Here is a 27,819-nt window from a genome sequence, read left to right on the forward strand (position 1 = left end):
GGCTTGGAAGTACTGGTCCTCATTGAACGGTGTTATCTCAACAGGGAATTACTGCGTGGTCCTATAAGTGCAAAGGGGCTGCTGGGCCTTCATTCCGTTGTGACGCCCTGGGGGGCGGGACTGAACCTGGTTTATCTCCCCATCCCACCCCCAACTTGTGGTTAGAGGAGCTGCTCCGAAGTGTTTGCCGAAGAGGAACAAAAGGAGGGAGGAAGGGAAACCATGAAAGCAAGCTCTCTGAGGAATAGCGCATGCTGAAAGGCTTCCAAAGAGGTTTCACCAAATTGCCAAAAGAAAGACTCACCAGAAAGTATTAAGGGAAGCTCTGGATACTTGGGATGACACCATCAGTGAGGTGATTCCAGGGGACAAAGGCAGCCATCTCCATTCCTTAGTGCCCAGCCTCCCAGAGTCTGGAGGGACCACACTGCTGGGACTAGAGTGAACAAGAGATCCTGGTGGCTGCAGGGACAGTCCTGGTGTTAATCTGCACAAGACTCCTAGTGCCCAAGGAAAGGGATGGAAGTCCAAGTTTGCTCACGGCCCATGTAATATGCTCTTTTGGGGAGCACATGACCCCTTTGTGATGGCAATGGGGCTGGGCAAAGACAAGGGTGGGTCAGCGTCCCTGAGGGTGCCAGAAGCAGTGACCGTGCTCTCTGCAGTGGGCCAGGCTGAGCTCTGAGAAGCAGGCGGGTGCTGTTGGCCAAGGAAGCCACCGCCCCTGTCTCCATGATGGGGAGCTTTGCTCTGCCCCCTCCAACCCCAGGCAGGGGGTTGCGGAGTGCCGGGTACTGAGGTCAAGGAGATGGCTGAGTGACAATCCAGAGCTGTTTTCAGAGTTTAAGGTAGGTCACTGCTTCTGAAGCTCAGAGGAACATACTGAGCTCCCCAGCGGTGCAGGGCCTTCAGTTACGGGGGCTGGGGCCCGAGGATCATAAGGATGATACCTTCGCAGTGTCTGGTGAAAGGACTCACATGCCTGCCCCTCCACCTACCTGCCCCATATCCCTAAGACAGTGCAGGGTCAGGAAGACAGCGACTACCAAGAGGAATAGTGGGAGATGTTTTTATGGCCAACAGCCCTATCTTTGGGGCTCCCAGACATGTAGTCATTAGTTACCTCCTCCATCTGAAGCCAAACCGACTGCTACTGCCAGAATAAGCCACTGTCCTCGCCTGAGGGTAGAGGGCTTTCTGGTTTATTGACACTTGTTGTGGGTTGGACACTGTCCTAAGCTTTATGTCTACTATTTCACTCACTGCAAGAGCCTCAGTGACAGATGCCACCTGAGGCTCAGAGAGGCTCACGACTATGCAAGGCCATATAGTTAGGAGTGCTAGAGCTGGGCTAGAATCTAGAATGTCTGAGCTAGAAGCTGGAATATCTTAGCTCCCCTCACTATGGGCCTGCACACAGTTCCCTCACCTGACCACACAAGCGTATGCACCAGGCAGGGGCTATCATCTTCAATGACAGATGCAGAGTGGGGCACAGAGAGGTAGGGCAGCCAGTGCCAAATCACCCAGCAAATGGGTAGTGGGGCTGGGCCTGGAGTGTGGGGGTATCCAGGGCTCCTCATATCCTGCAGGCCCCCTGATTAAACCTGGAGAAGGCCAGACCAGAGAATAAGGCCCTACCCAGAGGCAGGGCCTGCAGCCCTGCCTGGTCCCCCACGTGGGAGGGTGCAGCAGAAGCTGTGCTCCCTGGATCTCATGCATCTGGTTCTGTTTCCATTCCTAGCCACTCCTCCAAGAGCTTCTAAAGGTCACTTTTTTCCCCTCAAATTCAAGCGGCTTGGGAGGCAAAGCGCTAGCTTCCGGCCACTGAGGCACCACCCTTTCTGGTAAGACATTCTCTTGGTTCCCATCACTGTGTAATCAGGCCAAGGCACTGAAATGGACATTTTCCAGTATTCTTTGCTGTGCCCAAACCAAACCACTAAGTGACAGATGCCCAGAGAGACAAGAGCCAGAGGGGACAGGGTACGGATCTTGGCGGAGAAGAGATAGCATACTCAAACTGGGTCACTGGAGGGGAGTTGAGGAAGGAAGCTATCTACAAAGGGTGGAAGGCCACCATAGGGATAGTGTAAGGCTAGTGACAGAGGGGCTCTCACTCTCCTACCCCTGGGAGGGCCCCCACCACCTGGAGACTGAGAGGGCTGTACAGAAAGGGCCACCTGACAGGGCCTGTGACTCTGGTGAGTGGAGGAAAAAGGATCAGCGCAAGGCAGCCCCACAGGGAGGCATCCGGGAACGAAGTCTCCTGACCTCCTATTCCTCCCCACCCCCATCTTCTGCTACAGTCCCCCATTAGGAGCCAGAGTCAAGAGAGCCCATTGATATCACCCAGAAGGGCAGCCTCCTGGGGTATGGAGCATGAGAAGGGGACAGTGAGTCTGGAGGATCCAACAGGAACCGTACAGCACAGGGTAGGGCGAGGGGCTTGGGCTAAGGGGCTTCCGTAGTCACCATCTCAAACACTTACTGTGGCTCCCCACTTCCGACAGAGTAAGGCCCAAGTTCTCAGCCTGGCATTGAAGGATCTTCACACTCAAGCTCCAACCTGCCTCCCTACTGGGAGAGCTACAGGTGCTTCACATAACCTATCTGCACAACATATGGTAGGTAAATCCCATCATCATTTTATATAGGAACTGAGTTTGCCCGAGATGACACAGTTGGCAAGTGATGGGGCTGGAATATGAACCCTGGTCCCCTGCCACCAAAGCTGATGCTTACTGGTTCTGCCATCCTGCCTCCTCACTGAGTAATAAGTGGATAGACAGCAGAAGCAGGTGCAGCTCATCCAACCCATGCCTGCTTCACGGAAACGATCTCAGTAAAGGGGAAGGAATAAAAAGGAGGGGTGGAGAAAGGAATGAGCAAGGTGAGCATAACATATGCTGGCCTGTAGGTTCTCATTTTATTCTCCGAAGTGTCAGAGCCAGGGTTTGACTCAAAACGCACCGACTGCCTGGCAGGCAGAGCTAGCCTCTGCAGAGCGGTGCCTGCAAGATCCCTAGTCCTTTGTCTATACCCCAACCCAATGCTGCGTCTCTCTCAGAGCCCCTGAAATTCGCTCTGTTAATCATGGCTTAGAGTTAGACACATCTATAGAAGGTCCCTGTTAGAATGAAAATGTTACTGGAAAGAGAAGCATACAGGGCTAATGGCATCAGGCTACCCTTAGAGTTGTGAAAATGTGTGTGTATGCGTGTGTGTGTGTGTGTGTGTGTGTGTGTATGAGAGAGAGAGAGAGAGAGAGAGAGAGAGAGAGAGAGAGAGAGTTAGTTAAAGGGCTCAGGTGCCCAAACACCACCATTAGAGATTTGGAAGAACCTCCCTCAAGGATGCCCTGGAAGGCAGCACAAGAGATGCAGCATGGTGTGGTGGGAAGAGGACTGTAGAGATGTGGGTTTTGGCTCGGGGTGGTCCACTGAATTGCTGTGTCTCTAGGAGAGTTACTTGCCCCACCTTCACTTCCCTTTGCCCCCTGTAAAAAGAGAGGCATTAGATGAGACGCTTACATCTTGTTCCAAGACCCGAAAGGCCCCTTTACCTTTTGTTAGCTGCTGAGACACCAGAGAGGGGTTCCCTCTGTTCATGCCTCCCTACTCCAGCTAGGGCAGAACTGTGAGGGCTGCAGAGGACACTCTTGGGATGACTCCTGGGAGACCCCCTCCACCAGGGTCCCCTATCCTGTGCCCATGACTGGCATGCTCCAAGGGGGCCTTTCTGCCCACAGCTGTGTCTCCCACCAGCACAGTTAATTTGCTGCCATTCCTGGGAAGTGACAGCAACTTGAAGCAAAACAATTAGGATGAAAAAGAGGCCCAGCTGCTTGGGGCCAAAGGAAAATAAACAGACCAGCCCTGTGTGTATTCCACCGCCAAGAGGAGCAATTCTTCACAGAGTGATTACCACTTCCAGTTCCAGTCTCCGCCTCTCCACTGAAGGCAGAGAAGTGACCTACCAGCTGCTGCTGTTCTCAGATCCCATTCTTCCCAAAGTGAACAGTGGACTTGACAGCTCATCACCTGCTCATGAAGGCCTCCCCTAATTACCTAGCCCACCACCCCCTGCAGAAGTGATACCCTCTACTCTGACACCTAACAGCCTCCATGGATTTTTCCTTTGATTGATCAATCAATTTACTTATTCTTCCAGCATACATTGAGAACAGTTAATTCATTCATTCATCCAATATTTATTGAGCCCCTATTATGTTCTAGTTACTGTTCTGGGACCTGGCTGATACAGCAAGGAACAGACAAAAATCTGCGCCCTCATGGAGCTCAGTTTTAGTAGGAGGAACAGACCCTACATAAGTAAAAATATAGCACTGTAGATGATTCTAGATGCTGGGGAGGAAAGTGAAGCATTAAAGGGGAGTAGAAAAGGAAGAAGTATATTTTAAAGATTTCATTTATTTATTTTTGGAGAGAGGGGAAAGGAAGGAGAAAGAGAAACATCAATTGGTTGCTTCTCACATGTGCCCCAACCAGGGAGCAGCCCACAACCCAGGCATGTGCCCTGAACAGGAATTGAACTGGTGACCTTTTGCTCTACAGGACAATACTCAACCAACTGAGCCACACTGGTCAGGGTAGAAGAGGTAGGTTTTAAGGAGGGTGGTGAGGAACGGCCTCAGGATGAAAGTGACATCTGAGCAAAGGCCTGTAGGGGGTGCGCCAGGCGGCTAAGTGAGAGAGGTGTGTGTGCCCGGCAGAGGAACACGGAGCGGAGCAGAGGCCCTGAGGTGGGAGTGCGCCCCGCATGTTTGAATTGGAATGGGGCTGTGGGAAAGTGGTAAAAGAAGTCAGAGAGAAAATGGGGCAGAGGATCCGGAAAGGACTTTGGCGAGATGAGGAGCCACCTACGGGGGTGAGTGGAGGAGCAGCAGGTCTGGCTGGCATTTCATTCTGGCTGCCATGTGAGCAGACTTGAAGGGAAGCAAGCAGGCAAGCGGGCTCTGGGCGAAAGTGTGAGAAGGCCTGGCTGCCTCTTCTGCCTCTGTCAGGCAGGCTGTACAGGCATGACGGGAAAATTCCCAGGGAGAGGGAAGCTTGGGGTGCAGGACATCCAGACACTAAGCTCTCAAGTACGAGGAGAGTTTATGGACAACTGGAGAGACCTCCAGGGAGCTGGGCTGCAGGGCTGTCACGGAGGTTCAAGAAAATGCCCCTTGCTGTGTTAAGCTGTGTGTGTGTGTGTGTGTGTGTGTGTGTGTGTGTGTATCTCTAGGACAGACTTCTCACACTGGGCCTCTGGGCTGGGACAGAGGGATTTCCTTATCTGCAAACCAGGCATGGTTACAATCTTTGCCCAGTGTGGTGGGTTGTGTGAGGAATAATGGAGTCTAACCTTTGAGCCCAGAGAACAAAATGAGCTGGATTATGAAAATTTCCCCCATACTTCATGAGAGGGAGGGAGGGTGGGTGGGTGTGTTTGCATGTAAATGCAAACCAGTCATTAACACCCTCATGAAGTGGGCCATTATTCTCCTAACTCAATCCAAAGGCAAAAGAACCTGGAAAGTGCATTTTCCTATCAGGAGGAGGTAAAGGGTTGGGTCCAGGCAAGCGTGTGAACTCTAAGAAGAAGTGCAGAGAGAAGGGTAACAGAGAATAATGTTAACGAGACAGGCAGAAACACCCTGTCCATCTTGCTTGAAATGTCAGCCAAGCAAGGAGACAGCATGAAACAATAAACACATGGCCCTGGATTCAAAGCTGGGTTCTGCTACTTCCTAGTTGTTCCTCTTCCAATCTAGTAACCTTTGGGTGTTTGGGTTCTTTTTTTTTTCTTCTTTAAGACGGGAGTGGGAGTGTTGCTGAGCTGCCTATCACTTAACATTCTTACAAAGCTTGAATGAGTCAACCATGGGAAAGCTGTAAACATTGTGTTATTATTATGCACAAAGACATATAAGAAAGGACTGCTCTGGATCAAGGAACAACCAAACCTAAGGAGCCAGCAGGCCCCTTCTGGGCTGGTCCATGCAGCCAGCTGCAAAAGCTGACAAACACAAAGCTCTGTGGATTGAGACAGCAAATGAGCTGATGGATCTTGAGATTGCAAGTCTCAGGGTGGTCAGCACTGGACTGAGTAAAGAGAGCACTCTGTACTGTTAAGTAGGCAAAAGGAGGGCTGCGTGACCTTTCAATGTCATTCCGGAGCGGAACTGACCAGCTGGGAATTACATAATTCTCTAGGGGCATATACCTCTGTTTTACAGTTTCCTGCCAATCAGGGTCCCGACTTTATGAACTTATATGCTAACATGTAGCTGTATGCACAAGTATGTATGTGTGTGCATGTGAATATATAAAGGGCTTTAATTGAGCAGAGAACCACAATAGTTGAGGTTTTATTGCTGTGTAAGACATTAACCAGCTTCATTTATTACCTTAGCAAACTTATTTCAGTATGTCTTTTTCAACTAAATATACAAATCTGTGTCTCTCAAATGTTCCTTTGATGAACCAGCTTTATCATTCTTCTGGTTCCCTTATTAATGAGTTAAGTAAATCTTGGACATGTGGTAAAAAAAAAACAACACTTGGACAAAACCTAAAAGTGAGTGCTCCGCCATACTTTGGCATGGGCCAGTCACTCAGGCTCTGAGCCTTGCAGATCTCATCTGCCAAAGGGAGAAGGTACCTAACTCCCAGGACTGAGGCAGCGCTGTAGTGGGAAGAGGGACATGAAAGTACTTTGCACACCATTAACAGGATGCAAAAGTCAGGATTTATTGTTGTGGCTCATCAGATTAGGCTACTCCAGGGCTAGAACATCTCAGGCTTCCGAGGGCAGCATTCTCCAAGGCTTAGACATAGGTTAGGGGAAAATGCAGCTAAGGCAGCCCTGATACTAGACTCCATGTCTGGGGGGGGTGCTGTGCTGATGCTGCATTCTCCACTTGTGAGGAGACCCAGGTTTCCCATGGGCCTCAGTTCCTAGAGGATGGAGAGCATTCAGGACCAGTCAGAGAAGACTGCCCAGGGGCATGGAAAGGTTGGAGGACTGGGGTGGGCATCTGACCAGGAACCAGGGTGAGGGTACTCTAAAAGAGGGACAAGAGTCTTCCTCAAACACCACGTTCCTAATTAGTGGCCTCTACAGCATGGGTTCTCTCAGGACCTCATCAGATTACTTTGTAGGCGGGAAAGTGCCCCAGCTCAGTTGACAGCACAATAGAATCTCTACCCTTGCTGCATGCACACACACAGAATGATACCAGTCAGGGGTTCAATAAGCAACATAGGCAGCCAAGGTCAGGGACAGCCAACCCTGTACAGAGGAGGTGGGTACAGAGCCAACAGATAGAGAAGAGGAAAGGCATTCCAAGCCCAGGGAATAGCAGGAGCAGAGGCTAGGAGGAGAGAATTAACCTGTAGAATATGGAGGAAGGATAAGTTGAGTCAAGTGACCTGTAATTAAGGAAGTTAACAGGCCACTGCCCATGGGCTGATGACAAAAAGGGAGTGGGCAAGGGGCTTACAACTGGGTCCTCCCCTGCAGGTTCATACCCTATAAGAGGGTATGGAAACCCCATTTCTCCTCACAGATCTCATTCCAGGTTCAATTCAGTTATTGTCTCTATAAGCCAGCCCAGCCTTGGCCCCGCCCCAAATGCCTCCGTCCACAGCTGCTCTGCCTTGAGGGTGGGGTTCACAGGGGCTCTTCCCATCTGCTTAAGCCTTCCCTCATCTCTCCTCTTCTGAGTCCTCCAAGCTCTCACTGTCTCCACCGTATGAACCTCCCTTTCAGCAGCTAGTTATCCTGCCTGTCTTCTTCATCGAATTAGCATACCCTCCTTCCTGGAATTACATATTTTTCCTTTCCCTATTTCCCCTTTGCCCTAATTTCTTCAGTACTTCGGTTTATATTTATATTATATTGTGGGGTTTTTTTGTTTTTGTTTTTGTTTTTTGTTTTTTCGCATATTGCCTTCAACCCTTTGTGGACCAAGACAAATATGTGTAAACCTTTTGTCATCCTGTAAATGTTCTATTAGAATTGAGTTTTTCTGGGCTAAACTGTAAGCGTTGTGAACCTCTGGCTGGCTGGCAACTACAGATTACATTAGGGCAAGCACAGTGCAGGGCACATAGTAGTTGCTTAATTCTGGCCTAGTGATTGGCAGTTTGATTAACATCACTTAACCCACTCCTATCCATGCTTAATTATCTGGCCCATTCTCACACAAGCCTAGATGATAGAAACCCACACCCCCCACCGCCTCTGCCTCTCAAGCGGTGACCCACCAGCTTTCAGCAATGCCCAAGTAATTTAAGGGCTCAGGCCCTAGCATGGTCTTCACTCCCTGAGTTTCCTGGACATGAAAACACTACCTGACAACATGAGATCTGGACATCTCAACCAGGGAGAGAGGCGTTCCCCACTGTTCCTACGGCCAGACTCATAGACTCAGCCAGGGCTCAGGGAGGACTTGGGAGGTCAACCCTTCCTAAAGCCCAGCCCAGGAGTCACAGTTCAGGCGTTGTCGAGGCGACAGGCCCCTGAGCACTGAGAGGCAGCCGCAGGAGAAAGGTCTGCAAGGAGCCGGGCCTTGGGAAGCCCGCCTTTTCCCTGAGCAGCCGCCAGCTGCTGCCCTCGATGGCATAAAGCAGTGTAAACATGCGGTTGACGGTATAGACTGTGTCGCCGCGCACCACTGCTGTGAAGAGCGCTCCCTTGCTGTTGACAAACTGGCCGGGCAGCGCCGTCCACTGGCCCGTGGCCAGGTTGAAGCAGTCGATAGCACAGTGTAGGAAGTCGTCGGATGGCCCATTGCGCACCACGTAGAGGCTGTCGCGGTGAGCCACCATGCAGTGGCCGTAGCTCTGCGGGCGCCGCAGCTCGGCCACCGGCAGCCACGCGTCAGCCCGCACCGTGTACTCCACCACAGCCGTGGTGTCGGCCGGCCGCCACAGACACACGAAGAGGCGACCACATGCCTGGGTGCAGGGCACGCCGGCAGCCGGCTGCGGCAGGTCTGCCACGAAGCTCCAGCATCCCGCGGCCGGGTCGTAGCGCTCCACGGAGCTCATGGGCATCCTCTGGAACTCGCCACCGATGGCGTAGAGGCAGCCGTCGAAGCCCGCCAGCGCCGTGTCGTAGCGCGGCTGGTGCGGGCTGGGGAACTCGCACCAGGTGCCCAGCTCGGGGTCGTAGCAGAAGCCCAGTTCCACCACCTCCTTATTGGGGCCCCGCACTCCCCCCACGATGTAGAGCTTGTTGCCCAGCGTGGCCACGCCAGCCAGCATTGTGCTGGCCTCCAAGGGCAGCATGGCCAACGTGCGCCACGCGTCCTCCTCCTCGTCCAGGTAGCACACCGTTCGCGACTGGTCCTCCAGGAAGCCAGGCGCGGGCGTGTGCGTGCTCAAGGCCACGTAGCTGCTGGGCCGCAGGGCAGCCACGTAGGCGCGGGCCTCGGGCAGCGCCAGCTCAGTCGCCAGCTCTCGCGCGCCGTCCCGGATGAAGAGCGCGGCGCTGTGGAACACATCTTGCAGGCCGAAGGCGGCGGCCGCGTCGCACAGCAACGCGCAGTTGTCGGACGTGAGGCTGTGCTCCAGGAAGCGCGCCAGCGCCGGCGCCTGCAGGAAGGCGGCGCACTCCACGGCCTGCAGCAGGTCGTCGGCGGCCTCCAGCGCCGGCCGCTCGCCGCGCAGCACCTGTAGCGTAGTGCGGAAGCCGCCCGGGCTCAGGGCGCCCAGGCGCACCTCGGCCGCGCGCGCCTCCCTCATGCCGGAACGGAAGAGGCCGCGGAAGAAGCCGCAGTGCTCCACCAACAGGGCCTGGTCGGCCTGGAAGAGCTGGCCACCCACCCACACCTGCACTGGGGTCTCCGGACCCCGAGGCATGGCCAGCAGGAGTGCGGAGGCCGCCGCTGGGGGCCTGGATTCAGCGGCCACCGACTCTGGGGCTCTCCCGTAGCAGAAAAAACTTCCCCCGGATATAAATATCTCCCTGGCTAAAGATAGTATGGCTCATGTGATGTGGTGGCTAGCGGGCTGTATGGCCCCAGGCCCAGAGGGCATCCAGAGACCTTCATGGTCACTCAGTCCCTCATGGGAAATGATAATAGCGACCATATACTGAGAACCTGCTGCCTGCTTGGCACCGTCAGAGACCCTTACAAAGATGTCCCATTTAACCTGCACTAAACCAGCGGTATGCCCTTGTGCTTGTGCAAGTTCCCTAACTCTCTGACCTTCCATTTCCTCAAAATGGGGCTAATAATAACGCCTCTTTCAGGGTACAGGTATTCCCTGCTTTTTGAAAGTTCACTTTATGCCACTTCGCTTTCTTGAAAGACCTTCATCAGCATCTGTTTTCACTAACTAAAAGAAAACCTGAAAAGTGAAAATAGCGTTCAGTGTTTCCCAGTCAGTCTTGTAGCGGCAGCACATGCACCTTAAGTAGCAGGAAGAGTGGCCCCTCCAAGCCCCTTCGCTGGGAGCTACACTCAGCATCTCAACACCAAGCCCCCGGAACTCTAAACTGTGTGAGCATCTGTGCTTCACCTCGATTTATTTTCTGCATCTGTTAGCAAGACGTATCCTGAGGTAATTGCTTCTTTACTTCAGGCCATTTCAATTAATGAAAGGTTTTGTAGGAATGCCCTACTTTCAAATAACGGGGCAAACCTGTACTGAAACAATATCTGCAAAGCGCTCGGAGAATTTAGGTGACCTGTTCAGGGTCACTCAGTTGGGAAGAAGCCAAGGCAGGATTAATACCTAGCCCACCCCATCGGCTGGTGGGGCAGGGGGAACTTGGGTACTGGAGGGAGGAAGCAGAGGTGGAGCAAAGAGAGGAAGCCAGGCTGGGATCTGGGGCAGAGTTCTCAGGTGGCCTGGGCCCTGACCGTGGGCTAGTCCAATCTCATTTTGAGCCTGGATTTCCTTCTCTGTAAGAATAGGAAGGTAGCAGGTAGTGTCCAATAAGCCCTGAAAGTGGAAGTACTTCCTGACTTGGGATGGGGATGGGAAACAGATGTCTGTCCTCCACATACCAGCACTCCATTGCTGTGTCTCTAAACCCTAGGAAAAGCAAAGTGGGGCTGCTAATTATATAGCTGTGAGTGAGAAGGAGAAGGGCTTTGTGAAATCTAATAGTTATCGCTTAAATTGTAGTGTGTCAGACACTGTTGTAAGCACTTTAATTCCTGCAACAATTCCATGAGTAAATGCTACTGTTTTCCTTTGTTTAATAGATATTGCTTATAACAATACTCTGAGTTAGATGTTATTAATGGCCCCATTTCTTAAATTAGAAGACTAAGGCACTAAGAGGTTAGGTCACAGGGCTGTCAGTGGCAGGGCTGGGACTGGTGTTTAGCCAGTCTGGCTCTAGAGCATGTGGCCTTAAACCACGGAGCCTGCTGTCTCTCTGTGCTACAAATGCTGGGCCAGGAGGTCACAGTTGGAAGGAACTTCAAGCTCATGTGGTTTGACCCCTTCATTTGTAGTGGATGATCAGAAAGAGAATTGCTCAGGGTCATTTAGCTTGGGACACAGTCCCAGGCTCTCTGCTGCCCAACCCTGGGGCACTTCTGCCGCTGCACTGAGCTTTCCTGGGTGACCGTGTAAGACTCTAGGTTCCAAAATGTCAGGTGGAAGGGAGCTTAGTGATTACCTTCTTCTGCCAACTTATTCTACAAGTGGGAAAACTGAGGCCCAGACCCGTGTAGGGCGGTATCTGCCAATCCGGAGATGTTCAATTGCAGGACTTCTTCAGGAGGATGGAGAGGGTCACAATGACAAAGCTGGAGTTGGGAGGGGGCAGGGGAACTTCTCTTCCCCCTGGACACAAGCATGCACAGGTCCTCACGTACAAATCTGTACACCCAACACAAACGTGCCTGCCCTGCCAGGAAACTCCCACCCAGTTCACTCCATCAAAGCAGGTCTGGGATGTGGGGACCACTTGTGTGTGCCTGGGAAGCCAAAGGCTTGGAGGAGGCAGCCAGAAATATCCCAGATGCTCTGCCCTAGGGACCAGACAGGAAGAGGAGGAGGGAATGGAGGGGGTGGGCAGGAGTCCCCATGAACACTATCCCAGGCCCTCTGCCAACTTCCCTCCTTCCCTGAGCCAGACATTGGCTGATGGGGAACAGTTCTGACCATCTCCCTCTTGGAGGAAAATAGGCTCTGCAGTGCCTAGTCCTAAGTGTCCTTGCTAGTGGGCTCATTGGTAGGAAGAGGGTGTCTGACTATTCCCACTTCACAGGTGAGGAAAGGGAGGCCTAGAGATGGGACGGGCTTTTCCTTGATTATGAACGAAGATGCGGGGCTGCACTGAACCCTTTCCACTGATCCCAGGTCCCAGCCCAGTTGCTTCTCCTCACCAGCACTAGCTTTGTCTCAGAGGAGAGAAACTGCTGTCTCCAGGCTCAAGCCAACAGGTGGTGTTGGGGACAGGCTGATCCCAAAGGGGCCACAGTTCCCTCCCAAATGGTCTTTTTGGGGCACTTAGTAACTGGCAGGCACAACCAGGTGAAGCCACTGCCTGGACCTCTCCTGAGAGCAGTAGGGGAAAGGAGAGCAAATCCCTCCTGGCTGAAGATTGCTCCCAGTCCCAGTTTTTCCCAAGTTCAGCCCTGGCTCGAGTAGGGTGGGACACTGGTGTACAAACCCCGCTCCCTCCCTCAGAAGCCAGGCGGTGCGGGGGAGGGGATCACAGAAGGTGGGGGTCATGGTTCGGAGGCCGGGCTGAGGACCAGGCCTTTGGCTCTGGCCCAAGGCCCCAGTGGGGTGTTGTCTGCAGCTGGTGAGCTTCCTGCCCCCAGACAGTGAACGTCCCTCTGGGACTTGGAGACTACAGAGAACTATCCTGGCTGCGGGCAGCCCACGGAGTTCCCAGGCCCTGCCCAACCCCACACCAACATCCCTCTCCACTGTGCAACCCCAATGCTGCGCAAGGTGGGCGGTGGGAGTGAGGAAAGGGGCTGTGTGTCGGCCTCTCTGAGGCTTCCTGGAGCACACAGCCAGCCTTTTTTGTCTCTGTTCACAATGACTGGTCCACAATACGGGGTCTGTTAAGTGGACTCCTGGGCCCTAAACTAAGTAGGAGTCGCTAGTCTGATAGAGGAGACATAGCCCTTGCCCTGGGAGACAACCCCACCCCCACAGGCAGATGAGGTTCCCTGGCCTTTGCCACCCCTGGTGGTATTTCTTCACACAGGGTAGTAAGGAGCTTGCCTGGACCTGAAGAAGGAAATGCACTGGACCAGGCATCAGGATTGCTGCTGGGCTCTGATGCTGGGACTACCACTGACTTGGAAAAGCTACCCAGCCTCTCTGGGCCTCAGTTCTTCATCTGCAACGTGGAACTTGGATCTGACTTCTAAGGTTCAGTTCAGCTTTGGCATGTGAGTTTATCTTTGTACAACCACAGGAGTGGTTGTCATATTGTTTCTCCAGAGAACGCAGTGACATCACGACAGGGTCGTGAAAGCTTAGGTGGAATGGCTCCTGGGGCGCGGGTGGCAAAGGTGGGACCTGGCATCCAGAAATCCTCACAGGCTCCACCTGTACACGCCCTACTCATCCACTCCAGAGACATCTACTGAGCACCTACTATGTGCCCACTGCATTTTGAGACCTCGAGGGCCTTCTACAAGAGCCTTGAAGAGGGGCCGGTGGTGGTAAGGAGGGTGGGGCTACTTGCCCTAGAAGAATAACCTCTCTCTTGACCTGAAATGTCCAAACCTCTGGTCACTAAAAAGTTTGGCTTCTTGATAGGTGGCTGTGAGGTGTGTGCTATTCATGTCCTGGGGGAGTAGAGGGAACTACCGTTTGCTTTTCTGGGTCATGGGCCAAGCTCTGGGTGGAACACTTTCATGTTATCTCATCTAATCCTTAATATTATCCCTATTTTAAAGACGAGGAACTGAAGCCCAGAAGGGCAAAGTAGCTTATTCCAGGGTCTGACAGTGGGTGATTGTTCTGAAGGCCTTTGTAGTCCACAATGGCACTTCTGGGGGCTGGACAAGCAGCCCACAGATGAGGAGCCCAAGGATGAGGAAAGGGACCAGTTGCCGTAGTGAGGTTGGCACAGTTTTCCTCCCAAGCCTCAGAGGAGGGGCCAACTTTGGGTACTTAGCAGTCACAGTTGTGGGCCCTAGTAACCAGCTGGCAACTGGTTCAAATAATCTCTGAACTGGAAGGGAATTAAGGGTGATCCATCCCATCCTGTGAGATATGATGAGTCTCCTCTACAGCACCTCCTTGAAGTGGTCACCCCTTGGTTGCCTTCAGTGGTGGGGGGCTTCAGGTGGCTAGAGCTCACCCTCCCACTGAGCTGGCACCTGCCTCTTTGCAGCTCCCATCTACTTTTGATCCGAGTTTTAAAGATAAGGAAAGTGACTCCCCCAGCCTCAAACAAGCAGGGAAGTAGCAGAACCCAGGTGTACACCTGGCCGGGGCTGTAGGGGTCCGCGGCTGGCCCTCTCTCTGGCAGTGCTCCAGTGAGGCTGGTTTCTCTTCCCACAGACCCCCTCCAGAACTGATGTGTCCCCACAGGACGGGGGCCAGCCCAGGGATGTGCCTGGAACTTAGCTCCCACTTTCTCTCCTACAACTTAAAGGAAAACCCTTGGCCATTAGCTCTGTGAGCCATTCTGCCCTGAGGGCGTAACCTAAACAAATTCCTTGCAACACCTTAGAGTCTTAATAACACAGCTGTTTTACCATGATGATCCTCCAGAAACACAATTAGGCTGAGTCAATATTCATGTCCTGTCCTGGAAAATAATTTTCCTTCTTGGTTGAGGGGTTATTACCATCAGGCTCTGACACCCTTCCCCCCTTCCCTGCCTGCTGACCTCGGTTTCTCTCGTGCACGGTGGGTACATTAGCTGGGGTGGGGCGGGGGAGGAAGGGGTTGGAGGGAGGCTGCAGTGAGAGGTCTCTGAGATTCCCGTCCCTTTTCCCACTCTAGCCCGAAGTGTATTCCAAAAGAGAGGTCCCACAGACGTCTAGAAAGTACTCACCTAGAGCCCAGGGCTGATTCTGTCACTCTCTAGTAGACCTAAGTCCCAGCATAGAATTTTAGATTTATTTTCCCCCTTTTTAGTATTGTAGACGGTGACACAAAGCCCAAAGAAATGAGGTGACTTGACCAAGATCACCCACTGAAGGAGCTGGGGCTAGATCCTAAGTGTCTGGAATCCCCCGCGGGCCCTCTCTCCAGCACAACCCGATTTACCCTGAGTCCCAAGGGGATTGACAGGTGACCCTTGCCAGGCTTGCCCACCAATCCCAGAGTCATTATAGGCAAGAGGAGGACCAGGTTTTAGAACGAATGAAACGCCCCATTTATACACTAGGCCACACACACGCAACTCATTAACTTGATCGGACAGCAAACCATAATCCAGGGTGGGTTAGATTTCTTGAAGCTGGATCCATACTGACCATGAAACATTAGTGAGGAGGTCTCATTCTCCCCCTTTAGGAGCTTGGGTTCTGCCTGGGTGCTCAGAGACGTCTGCGAGTCTCCATAAGGACAGGGTGATGTGGCCCTGAAAGTTGTGTGCCAGGGCTGAGCTGGCTGTGACCTAGAAAAAGGGTAAGGCTTGGAGTTGAACCCAGCAGGCTTCCCGGAGGAGGAGTAGGCAGCTGGGTAGAACAAAGGGAGGGACGGATTTCGTGGATGGAAGGAGAGATTGAGTGGAGGTTCAGACTAGGCTGGAAATCTCCTTCCTCATCTCGCAACCAGGGGCCTCCCTCTCTCTGGTCCTTGTCCTTCCCTACCGGGTCTGGGGGCGCTCCGGACAGTGACAGCGCCCCCCGCCCTGGAGGCCAAGCACGTCGGGCTGCTCGGGCGGTCAAGCACCCACCCCCGCGTCTTCTGCGGGGTGAATGCGCCCCGTGGGGTGCTCCCGCAGCCCTTACAAGGAGTTTGGCGGCGCTCGGGGCGGCCCCGCCCGTCGTGCTCCACCGGCCCCTCCTCCCCGGCGCTCGGGCCGCGCCGCGGGAACACAGCCCGCTCTTCGCGGGGCCCCGGGCGCAGACACCGACGGGGCTGGGCAGAGAGTGCCGGGGGAGGCGTCGGGTCGCCCGCCCCGCCGAGGGCCCCGACGGGCGTGCACGCTGATTGGGGCCCTTCGTCCAAGGACCCCCGTCCCTATTCGCAGCGTCGCCATGTCCTCGGTGTTCGGGAAACCCCGCGCGGGCAGCGGGCAGCAGAGCGCGCCCTTCGAAGTCAATTTGGCCATCCTAGGGCGCCGCGGATCGGGCAAGTCGGGTGAGTGGGGTGGATGCCAGGGAGGAAGGGGGTTTGGTGGGGCCCGGGGAGGCCACGAAGAGATATGAACGCTGCTGTGGGCTTGACGGCAGACCATCCCACTGGCTTTGAGGGCTTCCTGGGCAAGACACCGTGATTTTCTTCTTTGCCTCAGTTTCTCTGTTGCTTGGCACTCTCTCTGCTTTCTTCTCAGCTCCTCCATCTCTCATCTGTCTTCTGCCCCTTGCCTGGCTCTCCCTCTGTGTCTCAACATCAGTTACCAGCTCTCTCTCCTTTCTGTCCCTGTCTCCCAGCCCTCTGCTGGTCTCTCCCTTGTGGCCCTCTACCCCCCCTGTCACCTCACCCCGGGGCCAACAGTCAGCCCTGGTGACTGACACCGAAAGGATGTGTTAGGCACTGATCCCCATCCCAAGGGCCCTGTGAGCTTAATTAGAGCCTTGCTACTCCCTGTTTTAGGCTGGAGGTGAAGAGCCTCTGGCCCCTGAAAGGAGTTGGTGGAAGTCATTGACTATTGGGATTTTCTAGACCACACTCCCCACTCCCTTCCTCAGTTCCCTGGGATTCTGGAATACAGTGTGCATTCTTATCAAATGTACTTGTTTCGAGCTAGACCCCTCTCTTGACTTTCTGTAAACAAAGTGGACCATGGTCCCAGGTGCCTGGGACCATCCTTGACAAACCGACATATCACTTCTGTCAGCACTGAGCTCTGCCTGCACGTCTCCTGGCAGCTCTCACCCATCTGGAGCCAAGGGGGGTGGAAATGGGGGTGTCACCATAGGCAGTGACCCCAAAAAAGGGCCCAGCCCACCCCTGACACTTACTGTCCCAGGCTGCTGAAGGTGGGAGGGGAGGGGGGGAGGGGAGAGGGGGCTCTTCCACGGACCATTTTCCAGTTATAACCATTAGTGAATGGCCAGTACGGGCTCAGTTAGCTGTTGGCTCCCTTCCCCACAGGGTTCCTTAGGACGCGCTTGGGGGCTTCCTGTCCGCTTTTGGAGCCAGCCCTCTAGCTCAGACAGGGATGACTCTGAATCACGTTTTCCTACAGAAAGGATTTGCCTTCTTCCCTTTGAAAATTGTTATCCAGAGCTCTGTCACTGGTACAGTTTAGCCAGTGGCTGCATGAATGAAGAAATTTAAATTTAAAAATATGTATTCCCTGGGTATTACTTTGCAAACTGACACTGATAGGAATTCTGGGAAAGAATTTTAAAGATTTTCTTTAAAATATCACATTACTTTTTAAGAGTTCAGTATAATAGTTGGCTGGCCCTTGGCTTTCTGTGGCTAAATTCTAAACAAAATCAGGATTCTGTTAATGTATTGCACCTGGGGATAACTCCATTCTAGAGTTTTACATTCTTCGAGGGACCCTGATGAGTGTGGAGGCCCTAGAGCCAAGACTTGAGGCATGAAGGACCGAGGACTAAAGTGTGTTTACTTAGGACACATATCTTGCCTGGAAATCCCAGGCCCTCAAGGGGTCATTCTGCCCCCAGGGATCATCCACTGATCAACTTGGCTCTTACTCTCTCTCTTTGGCTTGTAGCCAAAACTGGAATTACTGCCCCACGTTTCAGAATCTTTGTGACTTGTCTAGAGTGGAGGATATATCCCTTCAGTTGGGCCGACCTTGAGGTAACTGGTTGCACGGGCCTTGACCTCTAGCTCAGATCTTCACAAGATACCTTAAGCTCGTCTCTCATTGCTTGTGTTGCCATAAATAAATAAATAAATAAATAAATCCCAGGATACAACTGAAGGGACACAGTTCCCCACATTTCCAGTTTCTTTTGAGCCACTCACACCAACTCCTCAGCTCCCAGCCTCATTCCCCAGAGCCTTGAGCTTGGTGCCAGCTAGGGGTCACAGAGTTTAGATAAGGACTTTCTAAAATGAAAGGGGCAGGCTCCGGGGGCCTGCTGCCAGACACAGCAGGGGAGACTGAGCCAATTTCTCTGTGCTTCTTACAGCCCTGACCGTGAAGTTTCTCACCAGAAGGTTTATCAGTGAATATGATCCCAACTTGGGTAAGAAATCACCCCCCACTCCATTCCTCCTACTGTGCCCCACTTAGATCCACCCGCCCTCCCCCACCCTCATAACAGACACCTACCCTGTTGTGGGCCCAGGTCTGACCAGGACCAAACATCTGGAGGCAGAAGGGAGGAGCCACGTTACAACTTGGGGGTTGGCCAAATTCAGAGAGCTATGTGATTTGCCCTAAAATGTGAGGTATGATGAGGCTTTTTAAAAAATTAAACATAGCAGAACATCTTATATCCATTAAGTGTTGTTTTTCAAGATGGTCACTCAATGGACTTTTCCAGTAAAGCTGCACAAGACATTGAGAAATTCTGTAGTGGAACTGGCTTCTGAACCAGTTTTTAAACCACACAAGAAAACTAGTCTTGTTTTATTGACATGTCATGGTACACTGGCAAAAGGGATGCTCTGGTGTCAGTCAGAGCTGAGTTTGGATCCTAACTCTGTCACACATTGGCTGTGCAACTTTGAGGCAGTCACCTAACCTCTCTGAGATGCTGTTTCCTCATCTGTAAAATGAGCATAAAAAAACACCTACCTCAGAGAACTACTGCGAGAATTAGAGATAACACATATCAAAGAGCTAGCTTTGTCCTTGATCCACAGTAGACATTCAATGTGTATTCACTTCTCCTTCCTCTTCAAGTGGCTTCCCATCTACGGTGGTTGAGATTCCCACAAATTAATCAGATCAATGTTTCTGAAAATTATTTTTCGCAGCAGGAACTTTTCCTCAAATAACTTCTCACATGGAATCCCAATATCTAAAATAAATAAGTGCAGAATGTTATTAGTATACATGTAACCTAAAACTCACATTTATAACATTTGTTATTATAAACTGTGCACTGAGAAAAATGAGTTGTCTGGATCTCTTAGCCTTTTGAAAATGAAGGTTGCAGTCTTGGATTATTTTCCCCACTCATAAGAATTGAATAAAGCATTTGTGGTATCCCCGAGGACCCCCTGAGGAAACCTAGAGCTTCGGAGCTCAGGTTGGAAAGCGGCCCGATGCAGCACTTCCTGCCGCAGGTGTCCGATGGAACGCCGCTGTGTCACCCGAAGGAAAGAATTCCCTAGCCCATTGGGGCCCATCAGCCCCTTAGTTCAGGCTGGAATGTTGAACCCCAGTGTCTGAGAAGGAAAGGACCTCAGGGCTATTTAAACCAATGGTTTTTAGAATGTTTTCCTTGAGTAGCAGAATCCCTTCTTCTGACCAGGAAGTTCACTCATGAATGTGACCCCTAATTGGTAAGGAACCACATGGGTAAGGACATCTCAACCAAAACCCCAGGGTGTTGATCAGAGGAATCGGAAGGGCTCCCCTGGTTAAGTCGAGAATGCAAGGCAAGTGACTTGCCAACAGCCGCTTGGGAGTTTGTTCCTCAAAGCGTGGTCTGACCGCCAGAGCTCTGGTACAAACCTGCCATGCTACCGTGAAGGAAGTAGGCCCCAGGAGCTGAGGCGTCTGCGCCAAGGTCGCGCAGCAGACCTGAGGAGAGCTCATTTGATGAGCAGAGGTCAATGCCAAGGGAGTGGGACACAGGGTGTGATTGTGTGCAGGCTGAAGGAGCTGTGAGGAGAAGCCAAAACATGAAGTCAGATGGAGTCGGGGGGCTGAAGAGGGGAGGGGAGGGAAGGAAAGGCACACAGGCAGGAGTGTCTGGGATTGGAGAACAGGGAGTCTCAAGGATGGTACCTCAAAAGACAGGTTCTGCCTAGCTCAAGTACTGCGTACGTGTACTAAAACGTATTTGCTGTCTATCTGAAATTCAAATTTAACTGGGCATCCTGTGTTTTATTTGGCAACCTGCCTCCAGTCTGCCTTCCTCCCTGCCCGCTAGTCCACGCCCTTCGTGCAGGGTCCCACCAGAGGAGCCTATCGCGGTGGTTTGAGCTTCCCGATTGAGTCATCCTGGAGCTCTGACCTGGTAGTGGAATGCGTGGTCAGACCGTCTGGGGGGCAGTGGCCTCGCAATGGTTAGTCATCCTACCCTGAGCAACTGTGAGCTGGAGAGATGACCAGATGCTCTCCCCTCAGCCCTTCTGGGAGGCCAGTGCCCCTCCTGGGGGTACTGCTTCACTGTTGGAGCATTTCGGCCGCTGTCCTGTGGCTGGCTCCAGCGACAGCACGGACTCTGGGACCAGAGCCTTTCTTTCTATGAAGGAAGGTCTGAGCACCCAAGGGCAGGGTTAGCTCTCCAGAGACGGAGAACCACTCTTTCCCCTTTTTCAAAGGTCCCCCGAGAGCTTGAGCTCACATGGAGCCTCCTGAGGATGGGAACCTGTATGATTTGTTTCCATGTCCATCGTGGAGCATAGTACTACTAAGCACAACATAGGTACTCATGAACATGAAATTGAATTTTGATTTTAGGATTGTCCTTTAAAGAGCAGCTTCTATTATTATCCCTACTTTACATATAAAGAAACTGAGGCAGTGGTTTGCCTAACATCACGGAAGGCCTCAGGTACAAAGGAAGATGAGACACCGAACCCATTCACCAAACCCTGAACTCTCCACTCAGGGCAGCCTTGTGCTGCAGGGCGCCTGCTGTCAGAGGCCTGCACGGCCTGGGCTCCCTGAGCCCTGGTTTTCCCACCTGGAAGATATGACTAATAGACTGTGCTCTGTCTGGGTAAAAGTGGCGCCTCTTTATGGGTTGTGGCTGATAGAGCTGGTAGGAGCCAAGAGATTCAGTGCCTGTGAAAGGGCTTTGCCTGTGCTCAGCGCTACCGGACGGGCGGGGGTCTCCAGGAGAACATCCTCTTGCAGGGGGCTGCGGGCAGCTCACCTGGCTTGCTCAGGCAGAACGATGGCTTCTCTCTTGCCGTCGTCCTGCTCCAGCAGGCACACAGGCATTGTTTCTGAGGTATCATCTTACATACACTCTGACCTGAGCGACTTTGGTGCCTTTTAAAACATTTTTACTGTAAATGAGAGAAAAATGTTTTGAGAAAAGAATCTTCTCCCAACATTAAAGTCCACAGAATGTTATTTAGAACTAGGAATTTTGAGGCCCGCATATTTAAAGACACCAGAATGTCTTCAGGGCAGGGACTAGTAATGGGAAGAAGGGACATTATCATGGCTTGGAAAGGAACCCCAACCCCTCAGAGTCACCTTGCTTGTAAAGGGAGAGGGAGCTGGAGAAGGTGGCCTTGGAGCTTCTTCCAGCTGACGCATACATGTTCCACATCCTCAGCTGGGCGGGGAGCTTCTGCGCTTCCCTGTGCTCTGCCCAGACAGCTGGAAGATTGACTGGCCCACTGAGCAGAGGGAGTGAGGAGGTCCCAATGGAGAGGCAGCCCAGCCTAGAAGGCCTGAGTTCAAGTTCCTTCATGGACAGATGTTGTGTGGCTGTGGCCGAGTTCCCTCTTTCTCTGGGCCTCGCCTTTCTGTCATCTCTATAGTGGAGCTAACAACAGCAATCTCGAAAGGCTGTTGTTCTATAAGAAACTGCAGGAGACCAGGACCAGGGCTGGGCTAATATTTTTCCTTGGACTGGGCAGGACATGGTGCCTGTTTGCGGACAGAAGCTGTGAAGTACCAAAGAGGGGTGCATCAGAAAACTTGGGCAGGAAAATCTGAACGAGATGTAGGCATCTCGGGGCAGCTCTTCTTGCACCAAATATAGTTAAACATTTGGGGCATATTTTCCATTAGATTTTTTTTTTTTTTTTTTTTTTTGTCTTTGAATAAGAGCGGCACTTATCCAAGTCCCCAAAGCAGGCTGGGGACGGGAGCTGTCTATGATTCCTGCTGGCTGCTCAAGGACCTGGCATGTGTCCAGGCCTGGCTTGGCTGCCCGTGACCCTCGGAGAGAACTGTCTGACTCAGCCAGGGTCGGGGGGTTCTCTTCTCACAGAGGCTGCTGCCAGGAAGACAGAGAGGGCCTCAGTTCTGCCTAAAGGGGTCTTCTTTGGGGTCACATCAGGCATGGGAGCACCTAGGGAAAGGTAAGGACTCACAGAGGTAGGCCAGTAACCCAGGGGAAGGTTGGGGGTAGCGACAGTGATTGTCAATGTGGCAGCAAGGTCTTCTGTGCATGCCTGGCCACTTGCTGCTTTTCCAGGTGTGAGGTCATGAGAACTGAAAAAAGTAAAAACTCATGAAATCCAAATCGGATCAGCAGTTTAGTTTATAGTATGGCACCAATGTCCATTTCCTGGTTTTGACCATTGTGCTATGGTTACGTAAGGCGTTAACTTTGGGAGGGTGGGGCTTGATGCTTGTGCACACGTGGAAACAGGTACATGCACATGTTTACACAGAGACTTTCCTTGGCCCAGCTCGGGGGATGGTACAGGAACTCTCTGTATTGAATACTGTTGTATAACTCCTCTAATATGTGAGTCTAGGATTATTTCAAAATAAAAGGTGAAAAAAATCACCTGGGAATGTGAACGTGCCCAACCAGTCCTCACACAGCCCTGTGAGGAGGTGTGGGGACAGGCATTCAGCGCGGTGCCTGGCACAGAGTAAAAGCTTGAAAACCGTTAGCCAATGTTGTCCTCTTATCCCCATTTTAAAATGAGGGAACAGCTCTCTTCAAAGAGCTGAAGTGACTTCACCAAGTCACCCAACTAAAAAGTAGCTGAAGTAGAGTTTGATTCCACATCTCCACCTTAAAACTTTCAACTACCAGATTCCTCTGCTATTATTTTGACAAGGGTTATTTGTAAAACCTTCTTAGGACTTCTAAACAGGGTTCCCTCACTCGGGGCAGGAGGACTGACCTTGGAGGCTGCCTGTGGGCCGGGCACTGCAGTCGAAGGGGAGGAGGGTGCCGAAGCTTGGCGTTCAGGAGGAAGGGACTGGCAGTGCGGTTTCTTTGGCCTCTGCTGCTACCGGGCCCATGCCACGCCCACCACCCTGCAGGCTTGCTGGGCGGGGGCAGAACACAGCCGAGTCCGCCGTGGAATGTTCTGTGAGTGGCCTCTGTTGCTTAGAGCCCTGACAGGCGGAGCAGTATTTCCTTGGTGGGAGGTTCCACTCATGTCCTCCACGTGGGTGAGAGCCAAGGCTTTGCAGTGGTTCCAGCTCAGCCAACCCTGGGTTAGGTCCCCCAAAACTGCACAGGGGGAAGCTGGACTCAGACCCAGTCCATCAGCAGTTGGGGGGCCTGCTCCGTCTGTAACCTGGCTGACTGTCTGTGTTGCAGAGGACACCTACAGCTCGGAGGAGACTGTGGACCACCAGCCTGTCCACCTGAGGGTCATGGACACTGCAGACTTGGTAACGTTACCCCCATGACCGCTGGGAGTCAGGGCAGCCTCCTGAAAAGTCCTGGCCCTGCAGTGGGGGCCTCAGATGGGAATATGTATCTCTCTTAAGCGCTGGTTTGCTGTGTGACCCTCCCTGGGCCTGAATCTCTTCATTTGCCAAATGAGAAGGGCTGGGCCGGGGACTGGGGTGACCGGGCGATGGGGGCGCCGGCTCTGCGCTCCTGTGCTCTGGGGCTGGGTGCGTGTGCACATGTGGAGACAGGTGCGCACGTTGGGCTTTGTACAGCCCAAGTTCCCCCCGGTACACACATCTCCCCTGTGTTCTCACCACCCCTGCCAAGGCCGGATGCCAGTTATTCTCAGAAGCCAAAAGGGCACTGTGAACCTGACCCAAACCAGCGGTGCCCAGAGACAGCCAGGTCTCTGTAGGGGCCATGCAAGACTGTTGGCTCTGTACCCCAGGGGTCAAGGTCTCCAAGTCTCTGGCTGGCTGACGGGAGGGAGGCTCACGAGACAATGTCTTCTTTCACACCAAGCCAAATCCACACTCAAGTGCCCCTTTGACAAGGGCTCTGCTGGGGAACAATATACAAAGACCCAGCGAGTGGGGAGGTGGGATGGGGTAGCTCAGGTGAAGGCCTTTACCCTGACCTCCTCTGTCCCTGACCAGGGCTTCCCTCCTTTGCCCCAGGACACCCCCAGGAACTGTGAGCGCTATTTGAACTGGGCCCATGCCTTCCTGGTGGTATACAGCGTTGACAGCCGCCAGAGCTTCGAGGGCAGCAGCAACTACCTGGAGCTGCTCGCTTTGCATGCGAAGGAGACGCAGCGCAGCTACCCAATTCTGCTGCTGGGCAACAAGCTGGACATGGCCCAGTACAGGTGAGCACGGTGGTTTGTCCGGCAGCTCCAGAGCTCCCTTTCCTCATTTGTGAAGTCTGAGTGCCATCTACAGGGATTATTTGGCTGCTAAGAACAGCAGTCTCCTTGAATTTAGGTAAAAAGAGGTGTGTTGCAAGGGTGTGGTCTTCTAGGTAGCCGTGGGCAGGAAGGGAAGGCCATCTGGACAGCACAGGAGCTGGACCCTGAAAGTCAGAAGAGAGGCCACTCCTTCCGTCCTCCTGGGGCTCTGTGGTCTCTCTCGGCCTCACCCTTTCCTGCCTGGGTCTGCATGACCTTCTGTTCCTACTCAGTGCAGCTGGCTGGTCTGTCTGTGCCCAATTCTAAATCTAGGGAGAGAGGCTCTGATTGGTTTCTTGGGTCAGATGTCTGTGCTGGTCCAACCAGCTCTCACCTCGCCCAGGCGTGGCCCTCAGGCTCACGTTCAAGGCTGGCTGTGCTGAGGACACCTTCTCTTAAAAAGGGTTGGACTTGAATCAGAGGTCACAGACTGGGCCAGAGGGCAGATTTCCATCAAATGCTGCAGCCATATTTTCCTTGGCCAGCACTGTATTTTAGAAGACCTGGAATTGGAATGCTTTGAGGTGGGGCAATCTCTTTCTAGCCGACCACAGGCCTCACCCCTCCCCGCGGCTCACCTCCACCCTCTCCACACATTCAGATTGCCTGCCGGCCCTGCGGTATCCAAGGCTATGATGCCTCCACTGTAACCCCACTGGCCTTCTTCTCCATGACTGACATTTGTCCTCTGTTGCCAGTCTTCCTGCGACATTTGCCACCTTCCACCAGCCTTCCACCGGTCCCTCCCTGCTCATGGCCGGTCACTCCTGCTTTCCCAGGCCCCAAAGGAGCATTGACTAGTGGCGGCAAGGAGGGGACCCTTTCTTTAACACAGGTCAGGTGGCCTGTGGGAAAAGCGGGTTGCAGTCCCATGAAGGGGGATCGTGGTAGGGGCTCTCAAAGGCGGGCAAGCTCTCAGACCCAGACATATTCCAGCTCAGGGAATTGGGGAAACTGTGTAATCTGAAAGCCAAAGGAATCGCAGGGCCACAGAGCCTAGAAGAGGGGTCAGAAGACTGGATTGAGATAAACCAGTTTTCATTATGAGAAAACTAGACCACTGTTTTGATACCAATCTTTGCCAAACAGATTGTCTAAAAATGGTTTGGGAGTAAATAATAAAGAAAATGGGCTCAAGAGAAGCAGCATCAGGGTTCCCTACGAACAAATCAATTAATCCCCATTGCCTTCTTTGATCACGTCCCTAGCTCGGGCGATCTGGATTTGATGGACATGGGAAATCTAACTTGGAGCTGAGCGTTGATCGGTGTCTCCCATGATTGTCTGGCAGCTAAAGAGTAAAATGTAGTTTAGGGCAGCGGTTCCCAAACCACGTATAAAATTTTCACCAGGTTGCCACAAAATAAGAAAAAAGATAATGCTGCATGCCTGTGTCACCCATTCACACACACGTATGCACGCAGGCATGGGGTTCTTCTTCCTGAAAGTTCGTGATTCAAGCCCCACAATGACAAAGTTTCAGATTCAAGTTAACATAAAAAGTAAATAACACTAAATATCCTTTCAAAGGGGCTTCCTCAGGGAGCAGTGAGCTTATAGACAGAACACCAGCCCTGGGTGGGGAGGGGATCAGGTGCTCGGCCCCTGACCCTTTTTGTCCCAGTCATGCTGTCTGTCTGGTGCCCCCCTGGTCCGCGAGCCCAGTCCCAGCCCTCTGCTCCTACCCAGGGAACCTTGGCTCAGAAACCTTTGCCACCAGTACCCACCCTCGTGTCTCCTCTCATCTCATGGCTGTAGCGTTGTCCTCAGGAGTGGGGGTGGGGGCCGCTCAGTAGTGGGGAGTGGTCAGGAGGATTCAGCCATTGAATCTTGGCCTCCATACTTAAGGGAACCCCTGTCCCTTCCCCTTTCTGGACATCTGACCTCACCGAGAACCAGTCTTCTTTTTCTTTTCACCTCAATTCCCATGGCTTCCAGGTCAGATGCTTTCGGGACCTTCCCAGCTGCAAATATTTGATCCCCCATCCCGGGAGGTGCCTAGGACCAGGTTGGGAATAAGTGCTGCTCCCTCCCTTCTTTCCCCCTACACCCAATGAAATGCTACCCTTTCTTTCCTGCCCTCCCCTGGGCAGGCAGACAAAACTCACCAGGAACCCTGAGAGCTTCGCCAATCGCAGGCATCCTGAGCGACCTTGGCCTTCCAGTGTAGGCCTCACACCCTTCAATCAAAACCACTGCTTTTGTCTAGAGCTGATCCCACAAGCAAGGGCTGAGAGTGGCTCATTTCCTGACCAAGGACCCCATGTGGGGACAGAGGAGAAATGGGGCTGAAATGGCTGTCTTCCTCTGGCCACAGGCAAGGTCTAGGGAGGGCCTTTGGGCCAGCCTCTCCCTTACTTTCAACCTTGTTCCTAAATTCTGGCTTTGGTGACATCAGCCACCATTGATTGAGCACTGACTCTGCCAGTTACCAGGCTAGACCGCTGTTCAACACAAATTATCTTTTTTAGTCTTCTTAACCCTGAGGCAGATGTCATTATCCCATTTCACTGATGAGAAAGGTAAGCCTCGTAGAGATGAAGGTGACCTAAGTCACCAAGCCAGTAAGCAGGAGCCTGGGGTAGGCCCAGGCCTGCCTGACTTGCATGCCTGCTTCTGACCCCACCTCGCCCTGCCTCCCCACCAGGCAGGTCACCGAGGCAGAGGGCGCAGCCTTGGCCGGCAGGTTCGGGTGCCTGTTTTTCGAGGTCTCTGCCTGCCTAGACTTTGAGCATGTGCAGCACGTCTTCCATGAGGCAGTGCGGGAGGCACGGCGGGAGCTGGAGAAGAACTCCCTGGCGCGGCCCCTGTTCATTTCCGAGGAGAGGGCCCTGCCCCACCAGGCGCCGCTCACTGCCCGTCACGGGCTGGCCAGCTGCACCTTCAACACGCTTTCCACAGTCAGCCTGAAGGAGATGCCTGCCGTAGCCCAGGCCAAGCTGGTCACCGTGAAGTCATCCCGGGCCCAGAGCAAGCGCAAGGCACCCACCCTGACGCTACTGAAGGGCTTCAAGATCTTCTGAGGAGCCCCCTGAGGATCCTAGGCTCAAAGGCTGGACAGGGATGCAGGACGGTGGCTGATTTCTGGCCACCGGCTTTCCCTCTGATGGAACAATGGCCCCCGCCCTCTGGTGGACAGCCGACCCCTGCTCCAGCACCAAGCAGTGTCCTTGACACCTACTTCAACATCTGAGCTGGAGGGAATGCTGCTTATGTTCCCTTCAGGGCCTTGGTTTCCATGGTAACCACCGCATTCCCTGCCGTTGAGGGGAAACAGTCGCTGGGACCACCCAGACATCTGGGGTCAGCCTTGAGC

General features: G+C 53.0%; 2 protein-coding genes across 2 annotated transcripts; one reads left to right on the plus strand and one right to left on the minus strand.

Moving 5' to 3' along the window:
• Nucleotides 1-6,698: 6,698 nt before the first annotated feature.
• Nucleotides 6,699-9,937, minus strand: KBTBD13 (kelch repeat and BTB domain containing 13). Its single transcript, XM_054564426.1, has one exon. It carries the CDS (start codon nucleotides 9,873-9,875, stop codon nucleotides 8,499-8,501), a length of 1,377 nt encoding a protein of 458 aa, XP_054420401.1. The 5' UTR covers nucleotides 9,876-9,937; the 3' UTR covers nucleotides 6,699-8,498.
• A 6,215-nt stretch (nucleotides 9,938-16,152) lies between these two features.
• Nucleotides 16,153-27,667, plus strand: RASL12 (RAS like family 12). The gene is made up of 5 exons (XM_054564438.1): nucleotides 16,153-16,265; nucleotides 18,242-18,298; nucleotides 23,480-23,553; nucleotides 24,235-24,425; nucleotides 27,151-27,667. Exons 1-5 carry the CDS (start codon nucleotides 16,163-16,165, stop codon nucleotides 27,524-27,526), a joined length of 801 nt encoding a protein of 266 aa, XP_054420413.1. The 5' UTR covers nucleotides 16,153-16,162; the 3' UTR covers nucleotides 27,527-27,667.
• The last annotated feature ends 152 nt before the right edge of the window (nucleotides 27,668-27,819 follow it).

This window comes from Pteronotus mesoamericanus, unplaced genomic scaffold (assembly GCF_021234165.1).
Source record: "Pteronotus mesoamericanus isolate MK-2021 breed Mesoamerican mustached bat unplaced genomic scaffold, CSHL_Meso_final contig_164, whole genome shotgun sequence".
NCBI classification, from domain to species: Eukaryota; Metazoa; Chordata; class Mammalia; order Chiroptera; family Mormoopidae; genus Pteronotus; species Pteronotus mesoamericanus.